The sequence below is a fragment of the Etheostoma cragini genome, chromosome 8 (genome assembly GCF_013103735.1).
Source record: "Etheostoma cragini isolate CJK2018 chromosome 8, CSU_Ecrag_1.0, whole genome shotgun sequence".
NCBI lineage: Eukaryota > Metazoa > Chordata > Actinopteri > Perciformes > Percidae > Etheostoma > Etheostoma cragini.
Genome location: NC_048414.1, coordinates 4,849,396 through 4,861,459, shown reverse-complemented (window position 1 = coordinate 4,861,459; position 12,064 = coordinate 4,849,396). Strand labels below are relative to the sequence as shown.

Below are 12,064 nucleotides of genomic sequence, written 5' to 3'. Positions count from 1 at the left end.
TCCTTGTCTCTGTTTTTGTGTGTTTGCTTTCTCTTTTTATTTGTCTTCAAGCAGCTCCACCCCCCACACAAACACACACACACACAACTGAAGATACTAGATGTCCTGGTGGTTGTTTCTTCTTTCCGCAGCATTGGTGAAAAAGGGAAGGAATTAACTGCTGTTCCTGGCATGCTTTGAAAGTAAAGTAACAATAAATGACACTGGCTGAAGACAAGGACAAACAAGAAGACAAGGACAAACCCAGCTGGCATGTTTACAGTAAAATAAAAATGTCCACATAATGGAAAACAGTCCAATGCAATGTATTAAATGACAAATGAAATATGGTTGAGATAGACCACATCCACGAAATGAAGTCACAGGGGAAGTAAGTGTGCCAACCAGTGAGACGGACTGCCGAGCGAGCTAGAGAGTGAGTGAAGAGAGGGAGTGCCATACAGAGCAGTAACCAGAGAAATACAAGGCTGTCCTCACATTGTTTCGCAGTGATTACGTTCTAAAGCACTACTAAACACAACCACACCTCCGTGGGAATTAAGAGTGAATGCAGAGCTTTATCCTTTCTGTTTCTATGTCTGTGTCAGTTAGACTTGTCTGTCAATTTGAGATGCAGAGGAGCAAAGCTGGCGGATGGGAATGACAATGGGTTGCGTGCCCAGCACCTTGTTACTATATTTGCTGGGGGTTACACAACCACGGGGGGACCCAAAGACTCTTTGTTACCACCCAGAAACGGCCTGCACACAGGAAAGCACTGCATATAATACCTTTAACTTCTCAACCTTGCGGCATTGATGTGCAGGTGTACTTCTGTGACATCACTCTAGGGTGTAGTTACAGGTGCATTTCTGACTGCACCCAACAGTGATTACTTTTAAACTTTAGATCCTAGGGTGTGTCTTTTGTATAACAATTACATTATGCATTTTTAAGTGTTTTGTTTTCTTTGTGTTCAGATCTGCAGCATGTGTGTGAGTTCAGCATTAGGACAACAGACGCGCATGCGCACATAAACACACACGCACACACACGCACACACACACTATTGTTATTAGCTTTGACTTACTGATCTTTGGCCACTGATTTCCTAACTTAGCTGGAAAAGTCATTTTTCTTTCTACTATGTGAGCACTTTATCTTTACACTCAAATACATTCCAAACAGTAGCGAAATCTCCTGGGCTTTCAGTGCCAAGGCTGTGTTTGTTGAACTCCACCCGCCCTTCAGCTCCTTCTGCCTTGCCAGGAGTTTCTTTTATTGACGTTGAGGTGCCTCCATAGTACATGCTGCCAACTGAAACCAAAACAAGGTGGAGAGGAAATGAAGCACATGCATACAAAAGTCACCAGATGTGAAAAAAATGATGCTCAGCTGTGGTAAAGAAAGTGTTTCGGATAGATGGTCAAATTGAGATTGATGACAAGGTTGTCGGAGAAATCTGGACGATTTCTGGTCTTGCCAGCCGGAAATAGAATTCTGTATGAAATTGAGAAATGATTACATAACAAGGAAATCATAAAAAAAAAAGCAATGGGAAGTTGAAAATGTATGTTTTTTTTCAATCTTTCTATTAAACCTCCATGCTTCAGGGAGTGGTAAATGAAGAACAGTGAGAGGAATATCAACACAGTCTTCTTCAGAATGTGTTCCTGTGTTCCTTACTTCAGACTGTGTTCCTTACTTTTGGAAATTACTTGTTTTTGGCGAGGAAATATCCTGCCGACTGTGAATTTACAGTAACAACAGCACAGGTCAACTGTTTTTGTTCCAAGTGTGGTTTGCAAAATAACATGTCTGCATGGAAAACGTGTCAGAATGTTGTCATCCGCACGCCAGCACACGTCTCTTGGATGTGAAGGCACTTGGGAAAACCAAATTCCAATGAGCTCAGACTTCCCGACAAGTGACTCCGAACAAACTGTGTCTGACACCTTATCTTATTTACCTTCAGAGCCGCTGAGGAGAAGCAACAACCAAACGTTTGCTGCATGCTGACATTAGAGCACGGCTGACATACCAGCAGGCTGATCGTTTTGTTTAATATTGACTTATGACAGACATATTACTTTCGGTTTATATGTTGAGAGATTGCAGTACCTGAATGCTTTTTATAATGCTTCTTTCCCAAGTCTGTAATTTCCTCTTAATTTCACCCACTTTAAATATTCAAATGTTATCAGCTTGATAAAATTGGGGTTATCAGTTGTTATGACACCCATAATAATGCTTCAGAAAGACCATAATGTGATTTGGCAGCTATAGGGAAAATGTTCAATTGCTAAATTTCCAAATAATTATCGAATTAAATGTTTATTAGTCAGTGTAGAGCAGGTAAGTTGTGTACAGTATATTGATATTTCATTGATATTGTGATATTACATTACATATTGTCTTAGATTTTGGATATTGTAATATCATAAATGGCTTAATGTCTTTCCCTGGTTTTAAAGGCTGCATTACAGTAAAGTGATGTCATTTATTGTCATCAGACTGTTCTATCTCTTTTATTATTTGTACCTTTACCCACTTAGTCATTATATCTACATTAATGAAAATTATTTATCTAAAATCTCATTGTGAAAGTATTTTGTTAAAGCACCAATTGTCAACCCTATAATATTGCCACAATATCAACATCGAGGTATTAGGACAAGAATATCGCAATATCTGATTTTCTCCAAATCGCCCAGCCCTTCAGGCCGGTATGCATTAAAACATAGAGTGTTTAGAGAAAAATGTTTCCCATAATAAATTAACCATGAGTAAATCAAAAATGGCTTATAAAGTCAAGAAACTCAATCCTTAAAGAACTTGTGTAGATTTTTTCAACAATTAGTATCACATTAGAAACTTCTTAGTAATGTATTAGAATATAATGGACTAGAAAAGTGTTACGTATTGTCTGCATCTTTATGTTTATAGTCTGCAATCAAACTTTAAAGGTTTACTTTAATTATATAAATATTATTTTTTTTATTGTTTGTGTGAAGAGGTATTTAGGTAGAAAAAACATATAAATGTGCTGTATTTCTATAGGGCTTTTCCAGTCTTAACAACTGTTTAAAGCGCTTTTACATCTACAGGTAACATTCACCATTCACACACATTCATACACTGTGGCGGGGGCTGCCGTACAAGGGGCCACCTGCTCATCAGATAAACATTCACACACATTCACACTCCGATGCGCCGATAACCCCTAACCCTAACCCGGGGGAAACTCGGGGTTCAGTGTCTTGCCCAAGGACACTTCGACAATGACTGCAGGGGCGGGGATCAAACCACCAACCTTCCGATTGGCAGGCAACCGCTCTACCACTGAGCCACAGCCGCCCTTATACTTACTGATATAGTCAGTAGTCAGTATTTTATCATTGTCGGCCTCGGAAATCCAGCATCAGTTGGGCTTTAGTAAACATGTTGCATCCTCAGGGTCCCCAAGAAGATCTTAAGAGTGATGATGCACAAAGTTTGCAAATAAAACAATTAAATTGATGAATAAATAAAAAGAGTGATGATGTACTGTGCTAATGTATATACACACACATGGGCTTACTACAAATGCTGCAACTATATATAGTGTCCAACAAAATGCCGGCTGATTTGGATGAAAATTGAGCAAAGCTTTTCTTAATGAGAGTCCCTGTTGGTTAAAGGAAGTCTTTAATCTCATTATCAGCCTCTTCCCAATTAAATCACCTAAATACTAGACCCAAAATCCGCACAGATTTCATTCTCTCTCTATAAACTATTGAAAAAACCCTGACTGGGCAGCTTCTCGGCTCTCTATTTAAGCCTGGCTGTTGTGACAAAAATGCCATAACTAGGAATAACTCATTTTAATAACTCCTAAAACAATGACATGGCAGGTGGAAGTCTAAAATGATGTCCCAGTTGGAGAGATGTGATGATAAAGGAATGAATTTCAGTATAATGTATTACTGTGTAGCCCTGAAGAATGAAAACCCCCTAAAGCAATTTGTCAACTATGTGTATTCACCGAAGCCTACACTTGGATGAAGACATGCATTGTATTTGTCCAGTGTGTATAAAAAAAATTTAAATCAAAAAATATCAATTCAATTTTAAGATGCGGTTGTATTTAGAAAACCATCAAACTTTAATTTGAAAATACCAACTTCTGCCAATCACAATACTATAAGTGTCAAAGCCAAGAAAGGCAAGTGTGACAAGAAGACTATAGAACTAATTCTACATTGCTTTTTGCTTGCTTTTTTAATATTTGTTTTGGGCATTTCAGCTTTTAATGGAAAGGACAGCTAGATATGAAAGGGGAGAGAGAGGAGAAAGACATGCAGTAATCGTCCTGGACCTTCTTCGTCGAGCCATAAACCTCCATACATGTGCGCCTGCTCTACCAACTGAGCCAACCCGGCCATGAGTCTACATTGCTTTTGTATTTTTAATCAAGTGATGACAGAGCAAGCACATTTTGATAGTGGAACCACCAACCCTATGATTAATGAAAAACTTGCTCTCTCACCTGAGCAGTTTGCGAAGTTTTGGTGGCAGACATGGGAATCATCATATCAACACGTAATTATTTATATACATATCTTATTCAAGTTTAAATCCCATAACTACGATTGGATCCAGGATTTTAAAATATAGCACAATATGGCACAAGTACAAATTTGCCTGTCAGAATTGATTGACAAGCCACCAACCAAACTTTGTGCAGATTTCTGAGTATTTTTAGCAAAAGGTTTTTTTTAACCATTCAGTCAAATTTTCTGTAAATTCTATGCCGACCCATTGTAGTCTGGTATCAGGTGTGTAACTCTGGTGGTCTGAATTCATTTACATTTTTATATATTTAGTTTTTTTTTTTTGTGTGCCTAAAAACAATCAAATTTAGTCTAAAACAGAATACAATTTGTGTGGAATAATGTGTGGAGCTGTAACTATAAACTCTACTTTATGTCATAATTGACCAAATTTGCAGAAATGTAACGGAGGACCAATGCAGTCTGCAAAAAACTAACTAGCCTAGAAACCTAAATGTCCTTCAAATCAGAATATTGTTGACAGTTCAGATTTACGGGCTTGAGATGAGTCCCTGAATGCAGCGCTGGCCCTAGCGGCGATCATTGAGCTCCCGGGAGACTCCATGGAGAGGGAATGAAATGAAATAGGACTTCAGACCGGATCATGGCGGCGCCTCTCGGGCGGGACACCTTACCTGAGCACTGGTCCTACGGTGTCTGCAGGGACGGAAGGGTCTTCTTCATCAAGTGAGTGGGATAATGAACGCTTTAACGCACCGTCTCTCTCGATTTAACGAGGGTTGGCGAGGTCTGCGAGGTCCTTTCCCGTTGGTGTAACAGGTGTTTTTCTCCTCTCTGTGTCCGTGCTGCAGCGATGAGGTGCGCACCACTACCTGGCTCCATCCCCGCACCGGTGAACCGGTAAACTCCGGACACATGATCCGCTCAGGTAGCTAACTTTAGCCAAGCTAGTGCCGCGCGACTGTTTATGTGTGCTCGTGTACTTGACTGTGTTTGTCTTGGCTGCCAAGTTCAGTGTTAATGTTGGGGCCCAGCCCGACGGGGAGAAAACTTTCAGGTGTCACGAACAAGTCTTTCGTTTGGTATTTCAGACCTACCTCGGGGATGGGAGGAAGGTTTCACGGACGAAGGGGCAAGTTTCTTCATAAAGTAAGTAACGTTACCTTCTAATAACTACTGTTGCTGTCTACGTTACCTCACCTGCGCATTACTTAAAGTAACCGTGCAGCTTAATATGTCTCCTGCCTGCCTAATGACCACAGGCACAGCGTGGATTTAAATGGGGGTGTGATTGGGACTAAGTTACCTGCTGACCCTCTAATGACTCCACTGCTTTCATTTGCTGCCGTGTATGAGACGCAGACATCCGCTATTCGTCTCATGTTTTAACTGTACTCTCCTTGCGTTCACGGATTTGTGTTGCATTGATGCAAAACATTTAGTTGCTCTTTGAGCTTACATAGTTTGTGATACTGAGAGACGAAATAGTGAAAGAGGTACTCCGATGTTTTGCTTAAGCAAAAGTAGCAATACATCAGTATTGAAATACACTTAGTGTTGGGCAAGTAACTTTTCAAAAGTAATTAGTTACTACTTCCAAAAAGTAACTAATTTAGTTACTCAGTTACAAATTATAAAAGTAACCAGTTACTTCAGAAAGTAACTATTGCATTACTTTCAAGATTTAAAAAAAAAAAGTGAACCGACCTCCTTCTCTCTTTAACGGAACTTAAAATACATGTTCATGTTCATTTATGTATGATAAATCTCAATATTATAATAAAATGGACACTTATACATACATACAATACATTATTAACATTATTAACAGAAACAGTATACACAAATATAAACCATTTTAATGTTGCTGTGGGACAAAATGAGACTAGCCTCCGATCAAATGCCATGTATGTAGATATTATGTTTAAATAGTGAATTAATTCAAATAACACAATAGATGTTTTGGAACCTTTGATGTTTATGGCCCCTCCTTTGGGGTCGCCAAACCTGTCTGTCGTTGACTGACTCGCTTGTATTGTTCGTTGTGTCCGAGTATGCGTGCTTTCCAACACCCGCCCAACTCTATCTCTGATTGGCTTACCATGAAATTTTACTCAACCTCACACAATGCCCACTAACCAAGGTGACAAAAAGTGATCTAGAGATCTAGTTGGTCTGATGAAAAAAAAAAACAGCTTCAATTATAGTATTGGCCGCTTTTTTGGGCGGGAACGGGGTTATTAAGATGGGAAGAGTAATCAGTTACTGTAGATTACTCGTTACTATAAAAGTAACGCCGTTATTTGTAACACTGTTATTCCCATTACTGACAGTTACAAAAATCCTGCATTCTAAATGTCTTTAAGTAAAAGAATTTGCAAAAAAAAAAAAAACTTTTAAGTTGAAGCTGGTTAAGGTGGGGTTGAGTTTAATTACTTTATAGCTTGTAAATCCCCTTCAAGTCTTTGGCCCGCCAATCAGAGCTTCAGAGCTACAGTGAGGCCACAGATTAAGGGTCCCTGAAGAAAATGCATATACAACAGTAGTTCTGCATTACAGTAATTTGCACGCAACTTTTTTTTGTTTTTATACCGTGTATTCTCGGTGTAAATTCATGCACGAGCTGTGACGCCATACCATTTTTGTTCAATACGAATACATAAACCATTCCACCCCTAATGAGGCTGATCATATATCAATATTAGAGAGTAACAAAATCTTATAACATATATTGGGTGATAATCTTTTTTTTTTCATGGATCTGTTTCCAAATGACCCCCAAAATACTGTTGCTATTTTTTCAGGTAATATTTAGTTTCTTATCGGCCAACACATATGCCAACACTGATATACTGTACAATAAACTAGTATCGTCCAATTTCCAAAAGGCTTGGGTGATTTCTTGGTTGGGCTCTAATAGGGGGCACAGTATTAACAGCCCTTCCACCACCAGATAATTCTGAACTGAAAATGATTTAAAATCTTCTATTGATTTGGAAATGTTCCTGTTTCAGAAGCCTTTTAGATTAGGAACAATATCTGTCGGAGTTACATGATGGTCTAAAAGCTTTTTTTTTTTTAAAGAGAGAAAAAATGATTGTTCCTTACTTTGCCAGGAATCAATTGAGTGAATTGGTTAATTATTGTATTTATACATGCATCTGTTCACATATCTGTCACGCTGCAATTCATCTCTCTGCCTCTTCCGTGATGATGTTTCTAAATATGCAAAATTCTCAGTATACGAAAAAGCACTTTCTGTTTGACCTTGATGCTTTATATCAGAGAAGGAAATGACAAATCACCTCCATTGTAGCTGCACTCGGAATAGTGTCAAGTCTGGGTCAAGTGTTTCATGGTTAGGCCTAATGTCTGCAGTAACATTAGAACCACCAAACAACGGTATGTCGTACACTGTGGGCTAGAGTCCCATGTTGAGCAGGAGGGAAAGGTGTGTTTGGCAGTACAGAGCTACAGAGAAATAAAGCCAAAATTTAGGACTTGTAATTGATTTTTAATTCGTAGTCTTCAACTTGGGCTTCATAGCCAAAACTTTCTACCTAGTTGTATCTTGAAAAACAATGACTTTGCCCTAGGGCTGCACAATATATAGTTTTTCTTTTAATTGTCATTGCTTTATCAACTGGCGCAACAAACAACGCGATGGACACTCAAACGTTTTATGTGTTAGTTGAAAGAAAATATCATTAAACTGGCATTTCTTTTTTTTATTCAATTCAGTATTCAATTATTTAAACAAAATAAAGATTTGTTGTCTTTGTCGTATTTTACGATGGTCCGTATGTGGACTTGAACCAGCAGCCCTCCAGTTCCCTACTCAACTCCCTACAGACTGAGCTACTGCCACCCCCATTAATAGTAGATCAACCAAAATATATATATATATATATATATATAAAAAAATCCAGAAACGCTTAACAAAAGAAAAACATTTCCCAAACATTAGTTATTTTTTTAGTTATTTAGAGTTCTCACAAAAATTATATAATAATAATAATAATAATAATAATAATAATAATAATTTGTTTTATTGTCACAACAGAACAGAGGAACATCAAAATATGTTTAAATTCTGATAAATGAAATGTATAAAAATACAAACTGAAGATATGAAACCTAAAGAACAAAATACACAATAACAGATTCTTTTTATTTGTCATTACAAATGATTCTGATGAATGAAAAAAAAATGTTTTATCGGCCATTATAAATGCCAATACCGATAGTTCGGAAAATGCCTAATATTGTTCAAAAATATTGGCCCGCTGATATATCGGTCGGGCTCTACTTTAGAAGCCTATCTGTTATTTAATTGTCATTGCGTTATTTAACGTTATTGCATATTTTCCTCATATCGTGCCTACTTTGTACCTACTCTGAAACTACTCTGAGACTACCAACGCATCCGCAGTATTTTAATGTTTTGGGGCGGATTTCTTCTTTAAACTAGAATCTGAAATGTTTCTTATACCAACTGCAAAAACAGCAAACCGGGAACTAGAGGACTTTGGTTGCTGAGAGGACACTGGTTGATCAGTATTTGTTTAATATCCATACATACTATAATAAATTATTATTTATTGGTCAATGAAATGTTTCACAGAGATACAGAAAGATCCTCTGATATGACTTTTCTTTCAGGATAAATTTGGACTCGAAATACCTTCTTCGCATTCATGTTTGGTTTTGTGTGTTGATTTGTTTGTAAGACTCCTTGGTGGATAATTGATTGGTAAAGTTGTGGAACATTTACATATCCCTCTTCTAAAGTGTCCGTAAAATGGGTAAAATACAATTTTGACAGTTAGATTCAGTGACTCAGCTGGTAAGTAGTAAGTTAGTGTTTTGAGGTCTTGTCTCCTTTTTAAAATACCCTCAGTGAGATTTAGTGTTTATAATATGACGTGTGCAGAGCTTTTGTGCTGACAGAGATTTGAAGTGCCATTGCAGATAACAGAGTGCAAAGGTCATTTATGTTGCAGTGGCTGGTAATTGCTTTAGCACAAACAGAGTTGGTTTATTTTTCAGGTGAAAGCTGTTTTAGATTTTGAGTAAAATGCTGTTGGATTTCAGGCAAATAAGCCTCTTTTGTTTGACGCTGATTAAAGTGTGTGTGTGTGCGCATTTATGCCACACTTTCTTCTTGTTTAGCCTTAACTTGTAACTCAAGCATTCAGTGTTTTAATGGGCTGTCACGCTGTTAGCAGGCAGTTGTTGGTGTGTCAGATAAAATCTTGTTTGGCTGAATTTTCCTCCAAATTCCTTAATTTCAGCCTTGATACTTTTAAGGGCATACCAGCCGCAGTAGATAAGCTGGTAATACAACCTGGTACTGCCCCGTATGTTCTTGTAGAGTACATCCTGTTAATCACTTTGATATCAAGGATTGTTATTCCTGACCTCAGTATGACATGCAACACTATCCCTCTACCTACCACTGGAGAGGCCACTGGTTACCATGTTAACAATACCTGCTCCAGTTACCTGGTTGGTAGCCAGTCTAGAGTTGACCATTGCCACCAACATGGAAATAGTTTCAGTTCTATAGGAAAGAGGCTATACCTTTTGCAGTTTACAGAAAGTTCAACCTCCTTTGAAATCCTTTCCATAATGTTTTCAGACACTTAGCATATTCATGTGAGCCTGTCAGTGGCAAAACAAGCACTTTTGTGAAGGTAAATACGAGCTGGATAGGTGCCCTATCAACTTCTATTAATACTGGACCAATGTCTAAGATTGTTGTGCCCATCAGTCACTGTCCAGGTTGAACATAACAGCAGTAACCCTTTAATAGAGAAGTATAAGAATGGAAAACTGGCTTTAAGTTGGTTTATTATGCAACACTTACAGGTCAAAACCTCAGGCGCGAAAGTAAAACTGAGCAGGGACAAAACATTCTCTTCCTTTAACCAGAGAGGGACACTTGCTTATTTGCAGTTTCCCTCTGGAAACTTATTATTGACTTATGAATGGTATTTGTTCAACAGAAATGTTTTGGTGAAGTAATAACAACGTGAAATCCAATATCCTATTCACATCAGAGGGGGACCATTTATCTAGAGACGGTGTTTATGTGACTGCCCCCCAGGGCTCCACCACTGTCTGTTCTGGGACCTCTTCTATCCGAAAAATGTTTTTCAAGTTTTTATTGCTAGCAAAAAAGAACAACACGTCTCCCTCTCTGTCTCTGCATGGTTTTTATTGTCTTCGGATTTCGGATAATTTTTGATGCTGTTAACAGAAAGCTCCTCTACCAAAGTAAACACAGTCAGGGCCCTATTAAAATGTTTTCATAACTTATGGAAGAGGAATACTTTTTTAGTTAAAATGACGGCATGCTGACCACTTGTTAGGGCTGACCACTTGTTGGGGCTGCAACTACTGATTGCTTTCATTATCCAGTAATCTATCGATTGTATTTGAAAGTGAACTATTTTCTTCATTATTCTTTTCCCTAGTAATTGAGTACTCGTTTCATTTATAAAATGCCAGCACATTTTATACATGCCCATCGCAACTTCTCCGAGCAGTGTCCCTGAGGTAATTGGTTAATGGAGGAATTGAACCACAAGATGAGGCAGATTACCTCTTTAGAACTCTGTATGATCCCAGTCATTGATTCAAGCCGAGCTGATACAGTTCAGCTGTTGAGTGTTCAACCTCAAATTCACACTATTAGACTCTGTTTGATAAAACGTTTTTTTTTTTTCTTCTTTTCTCTGATGTTGCGTCATGCTGCTCTGATTTATTTTCTGCAAAGCAAACATATGAAATTGGGTCACTTTATGTGGCCTTTGCTCTGGGAAGTAGAGCCTCTGCTTGTACCCCTGAAATCCTAATCATAAAAGTGTAGTAAATTCAAGGCGCCTGTCCTCCATCATAATATGCTGCGGGAAACCCTGCAGAGCTCAGGGTGACCTTTTCAAATTGCTTGTTTTGTTTGACCGTCAAAAACTCAAAGATATGACGTTTATATCAAGTGTGCATCCATCCAACTGGTTTTAATTTTCAATTTGTGCATACTCAATGGAGTGGAAACACTGGTAACTAAACCATACATTTTAAAGCTGTAGTTGCAATGCTGTGAAACCGGGATATTTTTGCTGAAGGTTATCATACCGTCAGAATCGTATTCCGGCCCATGCCTAAACCTGACTAGAGATATAAAGTAGAACTGAGAAGAGCAGAAAATTGTCTTATTTGATTAGCCGGCACCCGAAAATGCGCCTGAGGTAGTCTGAATCATCGAATTGTCATCACATGCTAAGGGCACTTACACCTACTGTAAATGCATGCGTTTCTAGCTAAATGATCACAATCTACTGTCTTATAATATGCCGTGTGAGTATCATTTTGCAACTCCCAGAACAGTAGATGAGCTCATTGTAGAAGTAGCATCAGCTGTCAGATTGTTTGTCTCCCTCTGGCTGTTTTCTACTTCTTTCCTGTCGGTCCCAAACGTTGCGCGCAGTAGTTCTGTACCTGGGCTTGCTGTAATAACCCCCCCCCCC

The 12,064-nt window shown here is 38.4% G+C and overlaps 1 protein-coding gene and 1 long non-coding RNA gene across 3 annotated transcripts in view; one reads left to right on the top strand and one right to left on the bottom strand.

Moving 5' to 3' along the window:
- Window positions 1-2,518: 2,518 nt before the first annotated feature.
- LOC117949254 overlaps window positions 2,519-12,064 on the bottom strand; it is a 9,822-nt gene continuing 276 nt past the window's right edge. Inside the window, exons 2-4 of the long non-coding RNA XR_004657654.1 lie at window positions 11,379-11,388; window positions 8,925-8,935; window positions 2,519-2,695 (exon numbers count right to left, since the gene is read on the bottom strand). This is a non-coding gene — a long non-coding RNA (uncharacterized LOC117949254). The remainder of the gene's footprint in view (window positions 2,696-8,924; window positions 8,936-11,378; window positions 11,389-12,064) is intronic.
- The window catches only part of LOC117949250 (pleckstrin homology domain-containing family A member 7-like), a 128,737-nt gene continuing 121,773 nt past the window's right edge, over window positions 5,101-12,064 (top strand). Inside the window, exons 1-3 of one of the 2 annotated variants that reach the window (XM_034879347.1) lie at window positions 5,101-5,258; window positions 5,384-5,460; window positions 5,624-5,681. In XM_034879347.1, coding sequence (XP_034735238.1) covers window positions 5,176-5,258; window positions 5,384-5,460; window positions 5,624-5,681 — 218 coding nt within the window. In that variant the 5' untranslated portion in view covers window positions 5,101-5,175. The remainder of the gene's footprint in view (window positions 5,259-5,383; window positions 5,461-5,623; window positions 5,682-12,064) is intronic. The other variant, XM_034879348.1, reaches the window with a different exon arrangement.